Source organism: Vipera berus, assembly GCF_964194415.1.
Source record: "Vipera berus genome assembly, chromosome: 6".
Lineage (NCBI taxonomy): Eukaryota > Metazoa > Chordata > Lepidosauria > Squamata > Viperidae > Vipera > Vipera berus.
Genome location: NC_138208.1, coordinates 12,700,573 through 12,727,232, shown reverse-complemented (window position 1 = coordinate 12,727,232; position 26,660 = coordinate 12,700,573). Strand labels below are relative to the sequence as shown.

General features: G+C 37.8%; 1 protein-coding gene across 1 annotated transcript in view; it reads right to left on the bottom strand.

Annotated features, from left to right (window-relative positions):
- Window positions 1-2,996: 2,996 nt before the first annotated feature.
- Window positions 2,997-26,660, bottom strand: part of PHF21B (PHD finger protein 21B) — a gene marked incomplete at its 3' end in the record, with an annotated part of 201,776 nt that continues 178,112 nt past the window's right edge. The window contains exons 9-14 of the mRNA XM_081331942.1: window positions 20,905-20,959; window positions 19,104-19,126; window positions 15,776-15,934; window positions 13,396-13,471; window positions 11,191-11,294; window positions 2,997-3,224 (exon numbers count right to left, since the gene is read on the bottom strand). Of these exons, the coding sequence (XP_081188068.1) occupies window positions 2,997-3,224; window positions 11,191-11,294; window positions 13,396-13,471; window positions 15,776-15,934; window positions 19,104-19,126; window positions 20,905-20,959 (645 nt within the window). The remainder of the gene's footprint in view (window positions 3,225-11,190; window positions 11,295-13,395; window positions 13,472-15,775; window positions 15,935-19,103; window positions 19,127-20,904; window positions 20,960-26,660) is intronic.

Genomic DNA, 26,660 nt, shown 5'->3' with positions numbered 1-26,660 from the left:
AGAAAAAAACCCTATATTTTTAATGTGCCAAAATCTTAACAAAGCCTAATTTTACTTTGCAATATTGCAGATGAAAGACATGGTATTTTTAAGACGACACATATAGAGAGAACAGCAAAAATCAAATATTGAAGACAACTAAAAGGCATGATAGATTTTGTTTATTATGTTTGAAGTGCCTGGTTTATAAAGTTCATTTTTGTTTGAATAGTAGTTCATCTGTTGTCACTTCCACTACCTGCAAATGTAGGACAGTGCAAAGCAAAGTTCGTTTAAGGACTGTTGGAGAGAAGGTTTTTTTTTGTCTTAAAGGCCTAAGAAGAAAAAGGTAGAGAACAGTGGTAACAGAAACCATGACAAAATAATTCTTATTTAAATTACAAGAGAACACATGCAAGATCTGGAAAAATGCAAGTACACCTCAGTGACCACACCAGTTTTAAATCTGTCAGTCAAGTTTAATTCATCTTAAAGAAGTAAACTACATTGGTATATTTAAGACAAACAATTTGTTTTCTATGCACACTATCCACGGGACAGTCCCTTTTCCAAAATAACTACTTTTTAAGAGTCCCAGAAAAGCACTTTTTCAGAAAGTTTTCCCAATTTAAAAAAAAAAACTTTCTATGCTTCCCCCCACCCTTTATTTTTCTTAAATTCATCTGAGAAGAAAAACATAAAATCCCCAAACATTTACATTGCAAGCTATGTTCAAATGCATAAATTGATATACCTAACCAATGTATCGCAACGGTGTTTTACTTAGTTCACTTTTGTTCATCAATAAAAGAATATAAAAATCTTGTTCAACAGAGTGTTAAGTGTATTAAAATAGATTTGTATAGTACTGCACAGTTTCTCCCGGAGTAGTGAAAATGGATTAAAAGGGCTTGTGTGCTGCCTCCTGTCGACAGCTTCCAATCCATTAAAAAAAAAAACTTTTTCGGCACCGTATGAGAGGCAAAGGTGAGACGCCTCACCTGTGGCATGCAGAGACAGAGCCTTGCTTCTGACAGAACTGAGTTCAGGGCGCCATCTTTCTCACTGCCCTTCTTCCGAAGATGACCATATTACTTCTCAGGAGGACTTATGTTTTTGGCCATGTCTGTGAGTCCATAGGCTGCCTTAAAAAAAAAATTAAACAGCCCCAATCCCTCTGCTAAAAAAAGTAACCTGAACCAATGCTATTAAAATACTCTGCTACTTTCAATTTCATCTTTATTATATCCCTCAGAAAACTTTAAATTTCCCCTTCAACCCTTGAATTCTAAAATAAGTGATCCTTTGGAAGCAAAGGAGAAACAGAGCTATAAAATGGAAAAGCCACACTGACAAGAAACTCATTTGAGAGGTTAAGCCTCAAGCGGCCAGCATTGGCTATCTGACCTACGCTGGGTCCAGTCTGAGCTCGGTTGCTTCAGGAAGACTAGCTAGTGAAAAGTCAAATGAAATATAGGCAACTTTCTAGCATCTTCTCAAGCTAAAGCTAATGTTTCACATGAACAAAATTATAAAAAGAAATTTATCAGATACCCCCGTCCCAAACTCCTGATATATCCAATAAAAGAAATGACCACTTGAGGCAGTTTATTTCCTGTCTTGTAAATTTTAGCAGATAGTTCCGCAAGTAAGGGCGGGGGGGGAGGGGAAACCAACTTTTTTTTCACAATTCCTATTTTACAATAAAAATGCAGTACAAAAGAGTTAAGTTTTTTGGCATATCATTTGTACTGTTTTGATAAAATTAAAAAGCAGCAATAATGAATATTATTTGCTTTATCCCTTAAAAAAAAAAACAACAACCAGAGGGGTTCAAAATCAGCCATGTCTGCTGCAGGATGAGGTAAAAAAAAAAATCAAACTGGCAGCCATGAACAGCAATCAATACATTCCCCAGAAAACGGATGAGTTCTGATTGCATTGTCCCAGCTGCCATCTTGACTTTTTTGACCTTACCGTATGGACAGCCCTGACAAGAACAACCCTCCAACTAAAAAGATCCAATTGATTAAAATATTTCTCACTACTATCATCGTCAAACCTTGAACAACAGCAAAATATCCCCCAATGAGAAAAATACATCAATAGCAAAATAAGTTCAGAGGACCCGCTAAAATGAAGGGTTTTTACAGGCATAATTCTTTCAATACTTCAGAACGCATATACAGAAGCCTCAGCATGAAAATACTTCAATATTTCACTAGAAACGGTAAATTTCATACATTTTTATTTAAATATCTGCAATTATAATACTGGGGAAAAAAAGATTTGATTTTGAAGGCTCTGAAAGTGTCCACAAATGTAACTTTTCTCTATAGCCCTGAATGAAAACGACACTTGATCCTTTTGAGAAAAAAAAAACATAATCAGGAAACCAGGCTAGGTTCCAAAGTAGTCTTTCTTCTTTTTTTTTTAAAGAAAAAAGTCACCATCTTCCATTCTTTCCTGACTTACTACCGGCATTTAGCTGCACTAGGGCACGAAGGATTTGCCTTTCAACCTATATCTCTTCCCCAAAAGGGCAGCTTCTTTGCACCTCTGCTAAGGGTGTGCGGGCCCGAAAAGGTGGCAGGCCCCTTCCGCATCTCCAGACCGCCAGTCTTCCGTTGGCCAGCGACGCGGCATCCTTTTCTGCATTAATTACATTAAGGCCAAAGCAACCAAACGAAGGGAAGGGAGGATTGTAAGCACTGAGATTCCCAGCAATGAAGGGGGGGGGGGAAAGAAGAAGGAAATAATGACATTGAGCTGCCAAGGGGGAACTCAAGGGTGGGATTATTATTACTATTTTTTTTTCCCCCACACACTTTTTTAGGGAAGAAGACCAATGTCATTTTCTTGTTTTCCCAGGTTTTTAGTTTTCTGGATGCATCTTTTCTCTCCTTATGCCTGCATGCACTTAAAAGTGTTCTTGTTGGTTGGATTGGTTCTCTTCTGAAGAAGTGTGTGTGTGTGGGGGGGGGAACGCACCGATGGAGGGGGGGGCAAAGCCCCTGTCAGTTGTTGGCCTGTGTCGAGTGCAAGGGTTGGGGAACAGCAGCAGCCGAGGCAGAAGATGGTTTTGTCCAGGGGACAGTCAGCAGGGAGGAGGTGGTGGTTGTTGTCATGGTAACCTGAAGCATCTGCTCATTCTGAATCAGTCTAATGAGAGTTTTGAGGTGTTCCAGCGACGATTGAACCCCTTTTTGCTGGGCCAACAGGCTGTTTTTGAGCTCTAGGCATTTCTGTCAAATTAGAAATGAAAAGACAGAATAAGAAATCATCCCAAAGAAATAATCAAAACATCCCTCAGCAAATGGACTTCATGGAGGACCTGCAACCACGTTAGTTGCCCTGTGACATCCTTATGGCCAGAATGTCAGTCAGGGCACTTAAAAACAGACTCTCTCTCCCCCCCCACTTTCCTATTTCTTCTCGGTCTACATGGCTTAATACAGAGATTCTTGACTGATTTCCTCATGAAAGAAAGACAAGATAGAAATTGCACAAATAAATAAATGAGCACAGCCCACTCTAGTCATTATTTGAATGGGAGAACTGCCAGGATTCCAAAAATGGAAAGTCAAAAATCACGTGTGTTATTTTTATTATTTTTTATTAAAGACATTCCTATTGCTCTTGGAGGCTCACATGGAATATATACACAGAAAAAAAATCAAAATGTCCGTGAAGGTGATATATAAAACAAACACAAACTAACATGTAACCAACAAACCTGCATAAAAATAAAGCAATAAAATGGAGAAAGAAAAGTTTGTGCTACTTGTACACTCAAAAGACACCTCTCGGGAAATTTCAAACGTTTCAGCCATTTGAGGAGATTAGCAAGGAGAGGAGGGGGCAACCTGTCTCTACCAAAAATAGTTCCACAGCACTGGACCACCAAAGAAAAGCATCACATTCTCACTTCAGCCACCACCAGCCTCCAAAATGTGGGATTTGCAGCAATTTATTATTCCAGTTATTCTAATACTGGTTGGAGTAGATGGTTCTGTAGGTATCTTGGGTGCCTGGTTATAAAAAGCCTTATCGGGCAAAATTAGTACTTTAAATTATACCTGGAAATGATCTGCAACTAATGTAGAGTCCACAAAACCAGTATTATATGCTTCCAGTGCCAGGAGCTGAAAAGCACATGGGTTGTATTTTGGACAACTTAAATTTTTGAGTGGTCTTTAAAGGCAGCCTCAAGTAGTTCATGCTACCATAGTCTAACAAGGTGGCAATGAGGGTACGGATGATTGTAGCCAGGTCCTACCACATCAAGTAAGACCACAACTGAATCACCAGTGGAAACTTGCCATAGGTCCAACTTCCACCTGCTGTTCAAGCAGGAGTCACGGGTGCAAAAGGTCTCAAACTTGCCCTTTGATTGGTAGGGCATATTTGTCAAGGAACAACTCTAGTGGTGATAGAGAACTCTGATGCAACGCTGACTGAGTAGAGTTCAATTTCAATATATTCTCTCCCATCTAGAGTCAGGTTTCAATACCACAGAAGAACTTTGAAGCAGGTCCCCTCAAAGCCCAGAATTCAATGTATAACTAAATATCATCAGCACACCAATGATGCTCCTCACCAAATGCTTCAAATGACCTTTCCTAACCGCTTCATAAAGATGCTAAGAACCCTGCAGTGCCCCACACATTGTGGTAAACTGGGCTGTCTTCTCTTCCCCCACCACAACAGACTAAAATCATACATTGAAGAAGAAGCAGAGCTACAATAAAATATTGTTTTCTATCCTCAATACCAGCAGGGTGTCCAATAAGATACCATGGCTGGTGATAGCAAATGTGGCTGAGGGATCCAGTAAGATCAGGAGGGGGTCATATACCATCCAGGGTTTAACCCAGATCTTCCAAGAGAATAACCAGTATAGTCTCCAATCCACATCTGGATCTGATAAGGTCCAAATATTCTGCTGCTTGTATGATGCTGAGAAGTTGATCATCTTTTACCACATCAACAAACCTTCCCTACAAAGAGAAGCTGGAGACCAGGCAGTAGTTTCCACGATCCTTCAGAAGAGGGTGAACCACAGACTCTTTTCAAACTGCAAGTAATTCCCCCTCCCACAATTTGACACTTGGCACTGACAATTTCACCGGTCACTATTCCACCTGTTTACCACACTAGCCAGAATTGGCAGGAGTCCAAACATTAAGTGGCAGAAGATAGCGAGGACACCACCATCCACTTCTGGAGATCACAGGCCAAAAGGAGTTCCAGATAAGAGCTTAGGACAATGCCCTGATCAACTGTCCATGAAGAGAGGCAAGATTATAACAAATCTAAGCAGCTCCGTTCACAGAGTCGTCTCGAAGAGAGATGGGTGACATATAAATTTAATAAATAAATAAATCTGGTCACCAGGAGCAAGCAGAAGATTACAAGATTATCTCAGCCCCAGCAATGAGTTTCTAACCCTAAACAAGGCCACTGAACAATTGTCTTCCAATATAATATAGAGAAGAAGCAGCAAGAATGCTTCGTCTCCCTTATCACTATGGTGACATGTTCAGTCAGGTTTCTTTTTCACTTTCTTTATCTAGCACTCCAGGCATCATTTCTGGTACTTTTATCTTCACGAGAACCTCCTTAGATTGACCATCAAAGGGAGGCCACTCAGGGGAAGGAATGTCCACTGCCCAGTTCACCTCCTGGTCCAGTTACTCAGCAGAGATCAAACAAAACTGCCCACCAGAGAACTGAGATATTCCACAAGTGTCTCCATCCATGATGATCCAGGGCAGTGATGGCGAACTTTTTGGAGACCGAGTGCCCAAACTGCAACCCAAAATCCACTTATATATCATCGGGTGCCGAGTGGGCATGGCCCATTGGCTGGGTGTGGCCCATTGGGTGGGCATGGCCCATTGGCTGGGCATGGCCCATTGGCTGGGTGTGGCCCATTGGGTGGGCATGGCCCATTGTCTGGATGTGGCTGCGGTGGTAATGGCAGACTGGGTGAGACTAAAAAGTTCAATCAATTCCAACTTTGCAAGATCTTTTTCTCCCCGCAAGAAGTTGAAATTGATTGATTGATTGAACCTTTTTTTTTTGCACACGGCAGCGAAGGCCTAAAGCGAAAAGCTTTTATAAAACCCAGCTGAAGGCCTAGGACTGAGGCGATGGTGCACGTGCCCACAGAGAGGGCTCTGCGTGCCACCTGTGGCACACATACCATAGCTTTACCACCATGGATCCAGGGGCAGTAACCCAGCTTCTCTGTCTTCCCATTCTGACTCCCACCAACCAATTCTCTTGAACCTTCAAGTCCAAAGTCAAGCCCATATCCCCAAGAAAGAGCAAGCCTTGTTAGAATAGCAGAATAGCAGAGTTGGAAGGGATCTTGAGATCTTCCAGTCCAACCCTCCCACCCCAACACACACACACACTTAGGCAGGAAAGTCTATACCATTTCAGACAAATGGTTGTGCAATCTCTTCTTTAAAACCTCCATTCTTGGAGCACTCAGAACTTCTGGAGGCACTGGTTAGACTCAAAGTCTTTACTCCAGAAGACCACTCTCTCCACTTAATCACCAGCAGGTCCGAAATGGTGGGTCATCAATAGCAACAGTATCCAAGCTAACAACCAGGATCCATCATCACTCAACAGCCATCCCCAAAGCAGCAGAGATAAGTGCACCCAGAAATCAGAAGAACTGTGCTGCAGACTCAAAAATCTCAGTTCCCAGGGAAGACCCATGTAAGCCCAACCCGTGCCATTGGAGAGGGACCTGCAGCTGGCCAACGTCCAAACCCAAACTGCAAACTACCACCTTCCTCCCTCCAAAAAATTCTACCATACATCCATTATCTGACAGCCCCTAAGACATAATAACAAATCCCTACAAAATAAAATTAAAAAACCCAGCAAAACCAACACAGTAAGGACAGCTAAAACACCAAAGCCACCTTGGAAGTGAAGTTACTACACGTTTCCCCAAAAATAACTCAGTCTTTTTTTTGCCTCCAAAAGAGGTAGCAGGTCTTATTTTTGATTGGGGGGGTGTATTTTCCGTCACGTCCGGAACTGAGAGCCCTGCCCAGTTGGCCCACTTCTTCTGTGGCTGAAGGAGCAGCTTCATTCTGCAGCTGAGAATGGAGCTCCAGCTTGCATTTCACAGCCAGAGGCCTTTCCGGAAGACCGCTGCAGCCGAGAACTGAGTTATGGATCCATGAAATGCAGGGCTGGGGATGCCGGAGAAGAAGTGGGCCAGCAAGGAGAGGCCTGGCTGCAAGGTAAGTGGGTGCGGGGCATGTGGGGCAGCTCCACACCCCCACCCCTGCCCTAGATTTTTAGACGTGCGCCTCGCCCCAAAGCTAGGGCTTATTTTGGGGGTAGGGCTTATATTAGCCCCCCCTAAAAAAATCAAGCTAGGGCTTATATTCAGGGTAGGTCTTACTTTTGAGGAAACACGGCAGGAGCCTTACTTCACTCAAACAAGATTCCGACTTAAAACTTTTGAGCTTTTGTGTATTTTCACTTGCTAGCATCCAGATACTAGCATTATTAATAATACCTGTCCAAATGTATTCTGAAAAAAAAAAGTATCTTCTCATCCACTCCCCAGATAATGGGGAGAATGTGTTACCATATTTTTCAATGCAGGAGCTTTCCAAAGCAATTTGTAGAGTAGTGGCCAAAATTGTGGAAACCTTTTGGGAAAAGTAGTAGAAATGCCACCTTTGGTTACGTTTCCACCAATTTTTCTTCTGATTTCTTTATAACTGTAGCCTTGTTCACTTAATAATACTATTTTACATCGCTTTCTGGGCGACCAGTACCATTACTTTAATTTTATTACGTTTTACAAGCTCACTAAATGAAAGAACACAAAAAAACCCAACCAACTTGACAGCAATCACATAACACACTGACAAATGTCCTCCTCTCAGCTTCAATACATGACGAAAATAACTGAATCCTGTGATCTTACTGGCTCATTGCCAAAACAAAATGACACCTAATTGGCTCTCTAAACACTCATGCTCATTGGCTACCATCAGATGAAGGAAAGCTACCTGATATCAATCTAAGCAAGTTGTGCTTCCTTTTTCTCATTATTTGGCTATAACTTTTCATAGAATACAGTACAGATAATTGAACAAACTATGTTGCATTACATTCTTGATTAAATTATTTTTCCATTGGCTCAGTGGGTTAGGACGCTGAGCTTGTCGATCAGAAGGTCGGCAGTTTGGCGGGTCGAATCCTGAGTGCCGCATAACAGAGTGAGCGCCTGTTACTCGTCCCAGCTTCTGCCAACCTAGCAGTTCGAAAGGACGCAAAAATGCAAGTAGAAAAATAGGGACCACTACAGTGGGAAGGTAATAGCGTTCCATGCGCCTTTGGCGTCTAGTCATGCCGGCCACATGACCACGGAGACATCCTCGGACAAACGCTGGCTCTTCAGCTTTGAAATGGAGATGAGCACCGGCTTGTAGAGTCGGAAACGACTAGCATGTATGTGCGGGGGAACCTTTACCTTTACTTTATATAATTTTATGTTACTATTCCAAAAAAAGTGGTTTTACTAGCCATCAAACCTCAGAAATACACTTTTCCCAAAAGGTTTCCACAATTTTGGCCACTACTGTAATGGTAGCTTGCTCACAGGCAAGAAAATGTAAAAAGTCACAAAATCCAGTCATTTTGACTCAGACATGGCTGCTTTGAAGGGAGAGGTGTGACATTCAAGCCATTATACTTCTCAGAGCAACGTTCAAGACTTTTGCAGTCCCTAATACCTCTGTTTTAGGCACAAATTCCTTTGCAAATTCCTTTGCAATGCATATTGCAAAGTTCTTGCAATAAACCTGGACAGCAGTGCTGAGATTGAACTATTCTCTGGCAGCCTTTGAGTTGAATGTTCTGCCCAGACAGAAAATAGATGGATTCCTTATCCACATTTTTTAATCAACAAAAAGTGCTCATTACGCTCCTGTTGCTCACATGCTGAGTCTTTATGCACATGAAAGTGATCTTAGTAAATACAGTAGGTGGCATTTTCACAGAGAATTACATATTTAAGGCTTGCTTGGGTAACATCTGAACTAAGGGAATAATTTCTGTTGCTGCAAAGAATAAGAAATTATCCCTATTCCACTAATTTTAAGCTCACAAGAGAATATTTCTGAAAGGATTTTAATAACTGAAGCAGAGGAGAAAGATGTGCATTAAGGAATGAATCAAAATACAAGCTTGAAGTGTCCATTTCACTTGCAAAAAGAAATAGCTCACCACCAGTAAAAACAAGCATCTCCGCTATGTGAACTAAATTCTGTTTTAAAGAGAATATTTTTGTAAAACAGGCATAAATAATAATAATAATAATAATAATAATAATAATAATAATAATAATAATAATAATAATAATAAATACTTGCACAATTGCAAATATGGGTAAAAAAGCTGCCAAATGTCTTTCAATAATTTCGATTTCATTTTAATATAAATATTAACATGAAATGTTGTACCCCAAGATTTTTCTAACACAAAGTGCAGGAGTCATAAGCTCCTCTGCGTTTCTCACCTGTCAATCACCTTTTAATTTAACTCCTCATTGTTTTAAGATCTCGTTTCTCAATCAATTCATTCTGTTTTCAAAAAAGTGCTCAGGAAATCAGACGCATAGCATTTTTAATTGCTTTCATGAGTTTCGTACCCTACGCCAAACTCTGTTTCTGCAATCACCAAAGTTCCCATCTGAACAAATATGCTGCTCTCCAAATTTCTAATTTTACTCTCTCATTTAGAAGACATCGTGCATGTTACAAAGCTATGCAATTCCCACTGATTTCTAATAGAATGTCTTCTGGAATGGGCACAGTTTTCAGCTTCAAAGTATACATTTATTTAAGCAGCATGGGGGGGGGGGAAACAAAATAGAGATGGTGGCTGTTACCATGTGATTGAAGCGCCAGCCTTTTTTATATCTGTAGCATGGGGTGTGATTTCAGTCACATTAAGTGTGGCCATTGCTTTTTGACTTTTTGGACACAACTACCACACTTCTGGTCTGCTAGTTTGAGCCCACACAAGGCTTCCTCCTCATTGTGATGAGGAAGAAGGCATGAAAAAAGAAGGGACATTTTTTTTTCCATTTTTGGTGGATGTGTGATAAAGAAATATTGGAGTAGGATTCATAGTTTAATGCAGAAAATTCTTAAAGTGAATATAAAGATTAAACCAGAAACTTTCCTTCTGGATCTAATGGAAAAAGACTTGGGAAAAAAATTTGGAACTCTGATTTTATGTATGTTGAAGGCACCAAGGCTGCTCTACGCACAAAAATGCCTTGGTGGAGCAGTGGGCTAATGCCTCCTTAAGTAACACCAGCTGCCTGCAATTAGTGCAGGTTCGAGTCCCACCAGGCTCAAGGTTGACTCAGCCTTCCATCCTTCCGAGGTAGGCAAAATGAGGACCCAGATTGTTGGGGGCAATTAAGCTGACTTTGTAATAATGCCGCTTGGGGTGTGTGTGTGAAAGCCCTAATAAGCAGGCATATACATAGAATGAAGGCTACTGCTAAGCTTGTAAGCCGCCCTGAGTCTTCGGAGAAGGGCGGGATATAAATGGAATTTAAAAAAAAAAGGAAGGATGTTTTGATTCCAACCACGGACGGATGGCTACAAAAGCTGATGGAGTTAGCAGAGATGGCTAAACTGACTGTTTTGATAAAAGAAAAGAATATAAGTACTTTTCTTCCTACTTAGATACTGCTTCTGGACTTTCTGCTTGAGGTGGAAAAAAAATGATACTTTAATTTTGAGTTTTATTGATTAGACTGATTTGTTGATATAGAAATGGCTAGTTTGTACTACTATAGAAATGTAAAAAGTTGAGGTTCGATGTTAATGCCTTATTTTAGTGCAACAGACGGAGTTGGAAGTCAATGCCTTTTTTTTCTTCCCCCTGCTCCCTTTTTTCCACACTTCTCTTTTTCACTTTCCCCTACCTTTGTTCCCTATTATTTGCTTAAAATTATAAGAAGTCAGTAGTGGAAATGAAATGCCTAATGACATAATGGAACTTAAAGGACAATTAACTATAGTGTCTTGCAAAGTCTTGTTTTCTTGAAATTGCTATTGGCTACCCTCTTCTAGCTTGCCTGACATTTAGAGAAATCTTCACATTTGTCTCTTTGCCTTGAGATAAGAAACAAGCTAGGAATTATACCTTCATTGCATTATTAAGAAAGCATTCTTTTTCCTCCAGCTGTCTATGTTCTCCTCTTAATTCACTGCTCCTCTTTAATAGCCTTCTCTTCTCTTCTTCTTTGACTGAAAAAGACACAAGCAAAAGCAGAAGGAGTGAAGATAATGACAATTTGTACCAAACAGAGCAGTTAATCAAACGCATCTGGTCCTTGGGGCAGCACCTATGGGTGATGCAGAAGAGATAATGGCCTTTCCCACTTCAACATGATCTTTCTTGACTCAAGTCAAGCCCATTTCACATGGCTTGCCAGCTTTTCCTGCCTGACATAGTGTTTCTGACATAGTTTTGGGGTATTGGGTATCTCCAATGGGCTAGCCAGCCAAGATTGGAGTAGCCCCATCCTCCAAAGTTGTCCTGGAGAAGGATGGGTGTTGTTCTGGAGGAGGGATGAGGCTGGAGTTCTCCCCAATGAGAAATGGTTCTATCACAGGTAAGGAAGCTCAGCTAATTACTATATGGTGCCAATCTGCTCAACTTTTCAATATGGCTGGAAGCCCAACAATATGATGGGAACAAGCAAATGTCAACACTGTTCTAAATCCAGTGGTCCCTTTGCATTGTGGACATCATCCAAACAATATACTAGTCTAGATATTTATCTATCATCTATCTATCTATCTATCTATCTATCTATCTATCTATCTATCTATCTATCTATCTATCTATCATCTATTTATTAATTAAATTTTTATACCGCCCTTCTCCCGAAGGACTCAGGGCGGTGTACAGGGCAATAAATATTAAAAAACAAAGTACAAAAGTTAAAAAACAAATATTATGCCCGATATACAATAATTAAAAACCATGTTAAAACCCCAACCCCCAAACCCATCAAACCAGGCCGGATTGCTCAAATAAATAAGTTTTTAGATCCCGCCGGAAGGAGTGAAGGTCGAGGGCCATCCGGAGCTCGACCGGCAAGTGGTTCCACAGGTCTGGCGCGCCCACAGAGAACGCCCTCCCCCTAGGGGCCACCAGTCGACATTCTTTGATTGGAGGCACCCTGAGGAGGCCCTCTCTGTGGGAGCGCACTGGACGGAGGGAAGTTGACGCCGGCCGCAGGTGTTGCCGTAGGTAATCCGGACCCATGCCATGTAGGGCTTTGTAAGTCATTACCAACACCTTGAATCTCACCCAGAGGGCAACTGGCAGCCAATGCAGCTCACAGAGCAAAGGTGTAACATGGGAGTATCGGGAGACTCCCAACACAACTCGCGAGAGTCTTAGACCCTTCAATTAACCCACAATTTTTCTCATACAATTCAGTGGCTGCATTGAGATCAACAAGAAAATACAAGGTAGTCCTCATTTACCAGTTGCAATTGGGACTGGTGACTCTGTCAGTAAGCAGCATGGTCATTAAGTGAAATATCATAGTACTAAGCCCAAAATCACAACTTTAATTCTGCTGAGATTCTTAATTACAAATCACCCACAGGCATTAAAGAGCAGCATCATGTAGCTGTGACTTGCAATTTTACTTCTGGTTTCCCCAGACTTTTTTTTAATCAGAAGCCAACTGTAAAGCTTGCAAATGGAGATCACGTGACTATGGGATGCTGCAACCATCATAAATGCGTGCCAGTTGCCAAGAGCCTAAATCACAATCATGTGATCGCAGGAATGCTGCAACAGTCCTACGTTCAAAGGCCAATCATAAATCATCATCATAATTTTGAATGGTCAGTAAATGGAGCAGTTGTGAAGTGAGGACTAGACATACTATATATAAAGTTCTGTTCTTGTGAACATAGTTGGGAAAGAGATTTCTCAATTTTAGGCCACTGACTGATTGATCTACACGTTTATAGGCTGTCACCTTTTAGGATTCTAAAGGACAACATCGAAAAAAGTCTAGGAGTGCAAAACACATGAGAATTAAGATAAAAAATAAGCAAAAATGTTTTCAAATAAATAAGTTAGGAAGACATCCGAATTCATCCATGGTCTGTTTGTCTGTCTCTCTCAAAATAGTTTTGTCTCCAGTGTAAATTGTGTTAAGAACAGCTGTTGATAAAAAGTTCTAGTCTGACAATTCCTGTTATATTTAGACGGGCACATGCCTTTGGAGAAAGCTTGCAATCCACCCCTGGGGTGACTTCAATTTTCAAGCTGCTGACATTTAAGAAACTCTATCTAATAATCAATCACTTGAGCACATACCTGTTTTATGAGTAACATACGATTGCACCACAGCCAGAGTTCCAGACCAGGGGACATTGTCATCTTTCTTTAACACCTACGGTTTTCAGAGAATAACAGCTTTCAGCAATTCAAGGACACAGCTAGGACACAACATTTGTGAGCACCTCATCATCTCCTCCCCCCAGTTTCCTTAATCAAAAGTTGATCATGTCAGAAATACCCAACAGTTACCCAAAACCGGTTCACTGGTTTGCAAAATAAGAATTCATGGGAGATCATATAGAAAAATGTAAAAACTCCCTTTTCCTCTTTTATTATAGAGAATAGGAAAACATCCTCCATTTTATTCATCTAGCAAATATATCCTCTGAACCACTCAAACTGGTTGCCAACCACCATATTTCCAATGCCCAGACTGCATAAAGACATTTAGCATGTCTGTTGACAAAGAAATATCTTTTGCCTTTTCTTAAGAGAAAATTTGCTTCATGTAGCACTCTCACCCTGATCCTGCTAAAATGAAAAAAAATCTGGAAATGATAACCACTCCTCAGATATCCGTGTGAGAAGCAGAGAGCATAAAAAAATAGTTGGAATTTCTCGTGCTAATTATAGTTCCTACAGGTAGTCCCCGAGTTATGTCATGTGACCGACCCAATTTTATGACCTTTTGTAGCAGTTGTTAAGCGAACGGCACAGTTGTTACGAGAACCAATGGCTCACTATGGGTGTGATTTTGCCAAAAAATGGAAGTAATGCTGGTTGTTGGCAAAATTGTCGTAAAACATAGTCATGTGACTGCAGGATGTTGCAAATAGCAATAAACGCACCTCAGTTACTGAATGCCCAAAATGCAGTCATGTAACCATGGGGAGGGCAACTTCTGGAAGTTCAAATCTGGATCATAAGTACCCCCGAAGTAGGGCCACTGGAACTTTGAATAGTCACTAAGTGATCAGTCATAAGTCGAGTACTATATTCTCCATGGGGAAAACTTAAAATTTCTATAATTCAAGATTGGTATTAGAGAATATTTATTATTTATTTATTTAGTAAATTTATGCAGTCCCTCATTTCACTCATTTCATATGTTTATTGAATTTAATACAATATATGTAATACTCCTACACTTTGAGATATCCCTTGTCTTAAAATTGGTGAGGGATTCACAATTATATCTTTTAAGTACCTGCTAAAGGTATTTAAGACCCAAGATTTCTCTGCAGGGATACTGGGTTTTTTTAATTATTTTTTTCAATTTTTAAACTCGAATATATCATTTTTAAAGTTTTGTTCTATTTTCTGTACTTTAAAATAATCTACCAATATATTAAATAAACCAATAAATGAGGGAGATTATTTTTTTTCACTGCTATGATTGTGGCAAGTATTTTGCAGGTCTGTCTTGAATTATTTATTATATTTAGGAACTGCCCATCTCTTGACAGAGAGTGACCTTATTATTTAATAATCATATCTGAAATGGCCATGGGAGGAACTGTCTAGAAAATCAAGATGGTGGATGTAATGATGTAATTAAAACGTCTTTTTTATATGCATTTGAAAAGGATTTTGAAAGGTGCCAGGCTATGTAAATTGTTATATTAAAGATGTTTTTCTTTTTTTTTTTACAGAAGATCAATCTAGAATTTCTTGGAGGAAGAAATATTATCAGCTTTTCTCTCAAACACTACTTTTTAAAAAAATTCTGTATGATAATAATTTTAAAATAAATAAATCCTAAAAATAGAATCCAATTTCTGAAAAGAAAAAGCAGGCATACCGCAAATATTTATGCGCATCTGTAGAAAAGATAATAGTGATTGTTTATATTGCATAACAGTTGATAGAATGAACAAGATATGGAAAATATTTTGCAAATTAAAGTGTGTAAAACGCTTTAAATCTTCATTGGTTCTAAGTCAGGGGTCTCCAACCTTGGCAACTTTAAGACTTATGGACTTCAACTCCCAGAATTCCTCAGCTAGCAAAGCTGGCTGAGGAATTCTGGGAGTTGAAGTCCACATGTCTTAAAGTTACCAAGGTTGGAGGCCCCTGTTCTAAGTGGAAACACCCTATTTTGAGGCAGACTTTGTTGTTTCGAGCAAGTAGCAGCTGTTTTTTGGCATTTTCTGATCATATCGGCAGTCTCATGGCTACACAGCTCTGTTTTCAACTCCAAGTACTGTGTGGAGATATGAAACTTCATCTTCTTCCCCAGCTGATTAGGAATCTTACGATAGGAACATGACTAGCGAGGTCATAATTTACCCTCAAATGAGAAAGCAAGCTTTTGTGGAAAAGATGAATATCTCATTCAACTCTATCTGACCAAAATTAAATAGAGTTCACCTCTCAGAGGTTTTTTGTTTACTACCTGCAGGGCCAAGTAGCTCACCTTTTCTTGGCACTTGGGACAGACCCATACTCCTTTAGGAACAGTCTTCAAGGGAGGATCCAAGCAGCTGAGGTGATAGGCCCTGGAGCATGTTCCACAAGGTTGTAAGTTGGCACCATGCTTGCATGCTGAACAGTATTCCTCATGGCTGACCTCATTCTGAAAGATAGCAAGAATAAAGTTGAAGTAGTTTACTAAACAAGCATCAGCAGACCATTATATCCCTCAACATTTCTCCAGTACAAGCTTTCCTCCAAAGACCACATCAAAGATCATCACTTTGCCTTGCAACTAAATATGAATGTCTTGAGACAGGTGTTCATCATTCTGAGGAACAGGGAGTGAAAGCAACTTCACTGAAAGTTCCCAGTAACATAGCTGCTTTAATGGTTCAAAGAAATGTGCTTTATTCATGTCAACGTTCTCTGCAAATGCCTGTTCTCCTCAGATGTTTTAATCAAGGAAGCTTCCTTTAATCAAGGAAGAAATCTGGTGGTCCTAATCGACAACCCAACGAAAATGCTAATTTAGTACAAAACAGCTGGGAAAGAGGGAAATTACACACTTGGAATTCTGATAAAATTAATCAAAAATAGAATTGGCTCTGTTGCATTGTCCTAATACATATAGAGCACAATATTAATCATCTATCTCAAAAAGAGAACGTTAAAGACTTTTCTTTTTTAAAAAGGAAAAAAAGATAAGTCATGTATCTTTGCTTCTCAGATTGATAAAGGAAAAGAAAAACCACCTCAGGAAGGAAAGGTTACAGCATTTTAGTTTGGCTGAAGATTTTATTTATTTATTTACTGGATTTTTTTCAAGGCTGCCTGACTCTGAAGAGATACTGGGCAATTGCAGTATTTCAAATATACACTTTAATAACACAGTCAAAAACCTAAGTGCCCAAATTAAGCAGGACAAGATGTAAAGCTCGCAAGCAGCATAAAATTGGTCAGAATCTTGTATATGCATAAAGATAATGGACTGTGTTGATCTTTCTTTCTCCTAATAGTCATCCAGGGAAAAGAACTGAAGCTTCAAAGGCAATCAAATTGAATTAAACTCCTATTTCATGTGTACACTACAACAAAATATCAGAGGAAAAGAGTAATTGTAAGGCCGAGAATAGCAAATGTATTCTTATTTATCTTTTGCAAGCCACTAAGGGAGCTTTTGGAGATGTGGTGTATAAATGCTGAAAAAATAACCCCAGTATCTGAAAATAGTGTGTCAAATTAAATTGCTTTGCTAATCTACTGGCAATGTTAATTACTATTAGGAGAATTAAAAGTCTATTAACTTTTGAACTCATATATTTTGCAGCTATTATTAATTTGGCTTTTGGCTTTTACAGAAAGATAACAAATAATGTTTCATTACAGAAAATATTTCATGAATTTACTGTTTTGTTTTGGATTTGTGCAAGTTGTGATTCATACTAAAACCATCAGTTACATGGAACATCTAAGTAAGACTGAATAAAACCAGTTCTGTCTTCCTGAAAGGGTAAACACAACCTCTTGCAATCCAGCTTCAGACATTGCCCTTAACCACCTACACTGGAGTAGTGACTAGATTCTGGCAAATCCAAGATCTGTAACAGTGTTTCTCAATTTTGACAACTTTAAGATGTGTGAACTTCAACTCCCAAAATTCCCCAGCCAATATGGCTGATTGGGGAAACCTGTGATTTGAAATTCGAACATCTTAAAGTTGCCAAGGTTGAAAAATTCTGCACTATAAGGTAACAACAAAGCCAAGAGAGACAGAATATTTGTCTTTTATTTTATTCTCCACTTAAGGAATAATGAAACAATTATGCCAATATTTTCACTCATTCCATGAGTGACTGAAGCACAATCCTATGTACATATCCATCATAAATATTCATTCCTCACAACAGGAATAACAGTTCCAGCTACTATTTTTAATCAACATTTAAATATCTACAAAGATGTCTATTCCTTTCTCATCTTTAGAAAACATTTCAGCAAACACATATAAATGTGGTTTAGTTTTTCACTGTTTTTATATAACTTGCAATACTTCCTTTTGTTTGATCAGTCTCTTGATCAAACAAATGTCACCCATCCTCTGCTTAATTTATTCTCAGATATGTTTTACAGGTAGTTCTTGTTTAGCAACTTCCTGGTTTATCAGCAATTTGCAATTACAATTGTGATGAAAAAGTAATCCTCAAATTTATTACCTTCATAGATCTACAAAGCAAAGGAAAGCTGAATCAAATCATAAGCACAGTGGGTGTTTCACTTACAAACTGCTTTGCTTAACAACCAAGTTGCCTGCTCCAATTGTAGTCACTAAACAAGGACTACCTGTACTTGCATTCTGTGATGTAGTTATCAGATTTAGCAACCAATCTTCAACTCTATATTCATCTCAAACATTCTATAATTCATTCAATTTCTTTAAATCACCAATGCACATTAAACTTTCTTTCTCGCATTCATAGACTTCTAAATGACCTGCTGAGGAGCAAAAAAAAGGTGTTCTGCACACCCCCTCCCTGGCATTAATCTGCACTACAGTACACTTAACAAACATTGGTCATTGTTACTTTGCATACTGTTTCAGTCACAATTCTACCAAGCCTGGGCACATTCAATATTCCAAACTTGTAAGCTTTGCGTTCACTCTTGTTAAGGGAACTGTGATAGCATTCTTTCAATCATCAAGCATAGAAACCATCCTCACGTACTTACTGAGCAAGTTACCCAGCCATAAACAAATCACTTTTTCAGGCCAGACTGAGAAGATAGAAAAACTCTTCGGAAGAAGCCAGTGCAAACCCTTCCTCCAAAGTCACTAAAACAACCAAACCCCTAATGGATATGCCTGTCGAAGCCATCAGGAGCTGAACTTGAACTTGGAAAGTTAAGCTAAACTAAAAGATAAAAAAGGGCCCTTCAGAAGATTATATCACCCATTTTCTTTCTTAAAAACTCAGGGATAAAATTTCTTGCTTTTAACTGAGGATGAACGGACGCTAAAATGAATCTCACGGTCATGGCACCCACTAATGACAAGGAAAAATCCTGCAGCTTTTGGGGTGGGTGGATGGAATTTGGAGGAAAAGCAGGAACGGAAGGAGGGATCCAATTCAACATAGCCCCTGGTCCTGCCAATTTTATGACGCTTTTCCCAACTTAGGATGCTGCGAAAAGCCCAGGTGACTCTTGAGTCAATGGAAGGCATGGATCATGGCAGTCAGGAAGAGTATGCTGCAGGAGCCACATATAAATTACTCTTTGCAGGAAAACATGCTATGATTGAAACAAGTCTGTAGTAACGGACAAAAACATACCTTCCAACACGGCTCCTCATTGGCTGGCATGGTGAGGAAGGGCAAACACAGGTTAGTAGAAGTGAGGTTAGATTCGCAGCTTAGTGGTGGCAGCTAAATGATGATCCAAATGTTATCGGTTACATTTGCACGGTTACAAAGATATTTACCATCAACTGCTTCTTCTTTGATTTTCATTTTTCCATATATAATGGTGTTTTTCACCTTAGCAACTTTTAAGATATGTGGACTTCCGACTTCCAGAATTCCCCAGTCAGCATGAAAAACATGAAGTACAATCTCCATATGTTCCCCATTTTTGTATGATTCCTGTTTTGGAACCATGGCAATTATACTCAGTGACCATCCATAAAAATAACAGGTACAGGTTGATCAGCTAGGACTATGAAAGATACCAATAGCACCTAGACTTATATACCACTTCATAGTGCTTTACAGCCCGCTCTAAGTGGTTTACAGAGTCAGCATATTGGATGGAAGGCTGAGTCAACCTTGTCAGAATCGAACTGCTGGCAGTTGGCAGAATTAGTCTGCAAGACTGCACTCTAACCACTGCACCACCAAGATTAGAGATCAATGTCTCTTCCCAAAAAGCTTAGTAGAAGAAATGAGAAATGTGGCAGTATATAAAATAAGATATATAAAAACTCCTGAAATACAACAAGAAAAAGCATCCCATCCTGGAAGCATTTGTCCATTTTAGGCACAAGATTAATTCCACTTGAATAATGCCATAGTCAAAGTTACATCTTCAATGAACTGAAGGTAACAGCAGAACCAATTTGATAGTACATAGTCAATAATAAAAAAAAAACTACTAAGGAAGTGGCAGAAATATTACAATATATTTCATGTTCTAAAATGTAGAAAAAATATTCTTTTAAATATGTTTGATTCCTAATTCATACACCGAATTATTATTTCCTACTAATGAACTAAAAAAAAATCCATTCCACTGCAACACTCTCTTAAAAGCATTTCCTAAAGCTGTATCTTTAGAACTCAGGTCTTATCTGAATTAATGAATATGTGCATTTTATCTGTGATGCAGTTTTGAATACAGGCTTTAGCAACTGCCTCATTTAGCAAGAGTTCAAAGTTATGATAGTGATGAAAAAAAATAACTTCGTGACCAATCCTTGCATTTAGGACTTTTACAGGTTCATAAGCAAAATTGAAGGAAAATTGTAAGCACAGCTATGGGTTTACTTAGTGACCTCTTTGCTTAATGACCAAGTTGATAGTCTCAATTGTGATCACTAAACAAGGACTACCTGTGCTAGGGTTCTGTTTTCTTTCTAAATTTTAGGGGTTGTCTTTTTTCTCCTCTTGCTAAAAAAATTATAATTTTCTACTAAAAGCAAAACTATTTTCAAAAATTACAGTTTCTAGTACAATTGCAATACAGCTGGTATTACTTAATGGTATGATGTCTATTATACAAACATCATAACAAGAAATCATAATACTTATCCAAACAAAGCAAAAACTACCAGTTTTTGGAGAAAAAAAACCCTCTCCATTTTTAAGATTACTAACTTTTGCTGTAATATAAATTTTCACATTTAGGGATCAAGTGTCAGATATACAGCAACCCAGTTATATTCCCAAGTAAAATTTCAGTAACAAGCACTTCAAATATATTTTTTCTTGTTCCAAATTTGTAGTTTCTGCAAGATTTCAATCTTTCTGAAATGTAATGGCACATGGGTTACAAGCAGAAGAGACTAGAATTTACACGAACTATTTTATTCATGCGTGTGAAGTGCTGATCTTCCATTCAATAACTTGAAGAGCTTACCTCTTGAGGAGAGGAAAAAAGGGTTGTTCAAATAATTTGATGCAAGGCGTTTCCGCTGAAAAAGAAGAAAAAGTCCACATATTTATATGAATGGAAGCTCTTGCATCAATTTCTGAAAAATCCAAGTAGAGTTTCCTTCTAAACAATTTAACCCAAAACTTAAATGCATAGTACATTAACATGTATACATTTGTGAAAAAGCATGAAAGTTTGTGATGTATTGCATTCATTTTAACTTTAGTCAATTAGTTTGAATCAACATGTGAGGAATATTCCTTTGTTGTGGTCATGCAGTGACAGTAACTGGGTCAAATTTCTTTTGGCGATGGCTCGTGGCCCCTCAGGCGACTTATTCTCCTTGAGATAAGGAGATGCTGTAGGAACTTTAGTTCAGTTGACAGTATCATCCACAGGATGGAAATTGGTGAAGAGACAAGATGGTGCATATGCAAAAGGGGTGAGACTAGTATCATGACCCCCTGTTTGCCATCTTGCCCATTCCGGCACTTCCCCACAGATACTTTGATAGAAAACATCTCCAGATTTTGGACACATTTGAGGTACCTTGGTTCAAAACCGTTGCTCTATAGTGCATCATTTCGCCCAGTTATCATGACAATGAGAGTTTTAGTGTAAATTCCTGTATTGTTTTTATCCCAATTAAAAACATTACTTCCCTTTCAATAAAATGTATATTTTTTTAAAAAAAAATGTCCTTTTCGTTTTATTAGTTGACAAATTTAGCCTGACTTTAAATTTATTCATGGCCTAATTGCCTGTGTTCTAATTGCAGGAACTGAAGTGAAATCTGATGAATCTAAAACCATGAATTTCGTACATTTACTTCAGTTGGTTTCCTGTTTTAGGAATGACTTCATTGTATAAATCTTTTAAATAATGTAGTCCTTTCATTTTCTGATAGTGGGTACTGTGTAATTTTACCTTCATCCTAAAAGGGATGATGAAATAAAAGGGCTAAAGGGTGATGGGGGTGTAGAAGCCCATCTTTCCTAAATGTTGAAATTTTGAAGAAAGAGATTTTGAATATGTTTCAGGCTTTTATGAACATTATTGGGGAAAAATGAAATGCCCTAATTTTTGCTACTGGCATACTTCTAGATTCTATGTTTAATCAAAGTGTTAATTCTTTTGACTTTATCAAGCCAAAATACTGTAGATCATAGCAAGAGCTTATGTTTTCAATTTCAAAGTCTTCTTCAATAGTATTATAATAGAGAGTCTTTTAATTTATTCTTGCTTTTTTCTATTATTTGTTTTTTATTTATTTTTCAAATTTTTGATGCCCATCTTGTCGTTCGGAAACTCTGTATATACATTTACTAATCATTTCTTGACATTCTTTTTCAGACATTCAGTGTTTGTTTGGAAGAGATATAGGAACTGAAGAAGTGGAGACATTTTTACTGCTTTCATTTACTTACAGCAGTGGCCAAAATTGTGGAAATCTTTTGACAAAAGTGTACATTAGAAATGCTAACTTTGGTTAAGTTTCCACCAATTTTTCTTCTAATTTATTTATAACTGTAGCCTTGCTCACTTAACAATGCTATTTTACATCAATTTCTGGGCAACCAGTCAACTCTTTGCACCATTACTTTAATTTTATTATGTTTTACAATTTCTTTATAACTGTAGCCTTGTTCACTTAATAATACTATTTTACATCGCTTTCTGGGCGACCAGTACTATTACTTTAATCTTATTACGTTTTACAAGCTCACTAAATGAAAGAACACAAAAAAACCCAACCAACTTGACAGCGATCACATAACACACTGACAAATGTCCTCCTCTCAGTTTCAATACATGACGTCAATAACTGAATCCTGTGATCTGATTGGCTCATTGCCAAAACAAAATGACACCTAATTGGCTCTCTAAACATTCATGCTCATTGACTACAATCAGATGAAGGAAAGCTACCTGATATCAATCTAAGTAAGTTGTGCTTCCTTTTTCTCGTTATTTGGCTATAACTTTTTATAGAATACAGTACAGATAATTGAACAAACTATGTTGCATTACATTCTTGATTAAATTATTTTTCCATTGATATATAATTTTATGGTACTACTCAAAAAAACCCTCAAAAATAAACCTCAAAAATACGCTTTTCCCAGAAGGTTTCCACAATTTTGGCCACTACTGCAAGTGAGTAATTAATGAATGCTTTATGTTCAGTTGAAATAATTTGCCATTTTGCGCAGGTCTCTGTGAATGGGTGTTGGATCACTGATACTAATAGTCTGGTCCAGTAACCTCCTCCAATTACAGAGCAAGAACAGGAAAAAAGCCATTTCAAATTAAGCAATTAGCTATTAAGCATTGCCTACGAGATCAGTTGTAAGTTAAATGGCCGCAAAATGCCTGAAATGTATTTCTTAACAGTGTTGCCCAGAAAGAAATCAATCAAAGATACTAACTAAGTAACTGGTAAACAGCTAACAAGTTTAATTAAAGCCCCTTCTGGTAGCAAACAGCATTTCCTCATGAAGACCGAAATCCTTTTATAAATATCTCTCCTGGGGGGCGGGGGGGGACATTTCCTGGTTTGCATTAAATTAGTCAAAAAAATAACAGATTGGGACAGCTTTATTCTTCTGTTGTTAAACACACTTAAAATAGTTGCAACCTAAACTCTGTTTTCTCGGATAGATATCAGGACATCCATAATTTAGAAACTAATGATATGATTTAGAAGCCAGTGATAGAATGATACATAAAGCAAAGCGTCTTAGCAAAGAACATTTAATAAAGAAATCTAACCCTGAACATTGTCTGCAATTTTAGACATAAAAAGTCATTCAGAGATAAAGAACAATTCAAAACAACTTTCTTCCCACTTCTTAACACTTTTCCTTTTGTGTCAATTTTGCTACTGCTGAGATAGGTTTCCTGAACTGGAGGTGTTTTAAGTTAAAAGAGTGGAATAAGCAAATAAGTTTCTTTCCACATTTAAATGTCATCAATTCTTTCTCCAACGTGGTACCAGACCTGCGAGCAGAGAATATAGAAATCATGCATTTCCAAATTTCTTACTTTTTTTTCCGAAAAACAATACCGTCCCCGTTTCCACATACCTAAGCAGCAGCTGCCACAATATTCTCATGAAGACCAGCTGGTGTTAAACTTAGATCTCGATCAGCAGTATAAAACCAAAACCAGAACATAAACTCAGTGATGCTTGCAACGCTTTTGATTTAAAAAAAAAACAAATTTGGACCATCAATCAGAAGTATTATAATGGTCCAGTCCACAAGCCAGATTTAAGATGCACTGAATTTTTATTATTATTATTATTTGGCTCTGAAAAATTCGCAATTTTGCAGGGAGCTGGACCAGGGGAGAAAAGAGTTCCTTCAAAGTGACAATCCTGACTAGAGTCAATACTAGAGTCAATGTTTAGAGTCAAAAATTACCAGGAAAAATAAAACCGTCTTCAACATGTTCGCAGTCACTGGTGGGATTAGAGCTCTGGGAGACAATTGTGATTGATACCTTTGAAAGGAGACTAAAAGGTAAAGGTAAAGGTTCCCCCGCACATGCGTGCTAGTCGTTTCCAACTCTAAGGGGCCGGTGCTCATCTCCGTTTCAAAGCCGAAGAGCCAGCGCTTGTCCGAGGACGTCTCCGTGGTCATGTGGCCGGCATGACTAGACGCCAAAGGCGCACGGAACGCTGTTACCTTCCCACCGTAGTGGTCCCTATTTTTCTACTTGCAGTTTTATGTGCTTTCGAACTGCTAGGTTGGCAGAAGCTGGGACGAGTAAGAGGCGCTCACTCTGTTACACGGCACTCGGGATTTGACCCGCCAAACTGCCGACCTTCTGATTGACAAGTCAGCGTCCTAACCCACTGAGCCACCACATCCCTTTGAAAGGAAACTAAGCTCACTTAATTCTTTTTTTCCTAATTACTTTCGGAAATTGCTTGTTAACTTGTTTTTTAGCTAACCTTTTGATTGACCAGTCTGAAAACGCCAGGTGAATTTCTTTCAATCCTTCATGAAAGCAGCTTTTAAATACAGGTTTAAAGACTTTTTCTTATGGAATAAATTTCAAAAGGATGATTAAAATGTTGTGTCTACAAAGTTATAAATGGACTAAGGGTCCAGATAAATTTGAAATAAGATTTCTGGAATTAATCATATGAATTCCTCCTGTGGGAAAATTCTTTATTATTATTATTATTATTAAAAAATGATAGGAAGGAACTTTGAAGGTTGGACACTAGAGGGAAATGGAAGAAATTAAAGATTATAGGAGAAGAGCACATACATTGGACTTACTAACATAGAATGGAGCAAAATATTTTAACATGCAACGCACTAAAAAGTATTTTTAAACAATGCATCCTGAAATTAATTTTAAGAGTATCTGCCTCTATAGATAGACTGTGCTTAAAAGTTGTTATGGAAGAGGAACAGGTTTTACAGGACAAAACTGAGACTGATCTGAAAATGGATTTATTTTATTTTTTATTTTTTATTTTAATTCCATTTATATCCCGCCCTTCTCCGAAGACTCAGGGCGGCTTACAAGCTTCAAGAATGATACAGAAAAAGATGCTAGGCTGGACTTATAAAAGAAACCAGCTAATATTTCAATAATTAAAAGGGATATACTCATATCAAATCAAAAGAGTGACATGGATAATTTTCTTAGGTTGGATTTACAAAAGAGTTTTTTTTTAAGTTTTGAAGAATTTTGTCAGGGGGAAAAGAAAAAAATGAAAAGAAATCAAGTTTTGAATATTATTTTAAGGGACTAAAGATCAAGATTATTAAAAGTAAGAGGAAGGAATTTAAAGCTGTTTATTTGATCAGGTTTAAAATAAATAATGTTGTTATCTCTATTAATCCTTAATGGATTTTTGCTAATCAGGACTGAAATGACAAGGTTCTTAAGAATTTAGAAATCTGAGGTGATGTTACTAAAATTGTTTATACTTGTTGTGATGAAATAGGAAGTGATACACACACACACACACACTCATTATATGTACACTATAGAATTAATCACATTCTATATATAAAGTATATGTATATATAGATATAAAGTATATCTATATATATTCTTTAATATATCCTTATTTTTTCTTTATGTGTTTTCTTTTCTAAGCTTTCTATATTTTATTTTTATTTTTATTTTGTTTGTATTACCGTAGTTTTTTTATTGTAGCAGTAAACCTTGTATCTGATTGGCCACAATGCTAGATTACTTAGTATTTTAAAAAAATTCTTACTACTTTCTTATTCATTTCATTAATATATATTTTCTTTAATAAATCCTTTATTTTTCTTTTCTGTTTTCTTTTTTTTCTAAGCCTTCTATATTTTCTTTTTAATTTTTTTTGTTTGTATTTTTTTTTAATTGAAGCAGTAAACCTTGTCTCTGGTGGGCCACAATGCTAGATTACTTAGTATTTTTTTTAAAAAAATACTAACTCTTATTCATTTCATTCATAATTTTATCATCTTTTTGTCACTTTCTCAATTGATGTTAATATTACGTCTTAAAGGATTAACCCGATACATGATTTTCTTTATATTTGTTCCCATTCCTGAAAGAATAGTGTATTCTTTATCCTAAATTGATGTTAATATTACCTAAATTGATATGTTAATATTACCTAAATTGATGTTAATATTATCCTTTATCCTAAATTGATGTTAATATTACGTCTTAAAGAATTAACCCGATACATGATTTTCTTTATATTTGTTCCCATTCCTGAA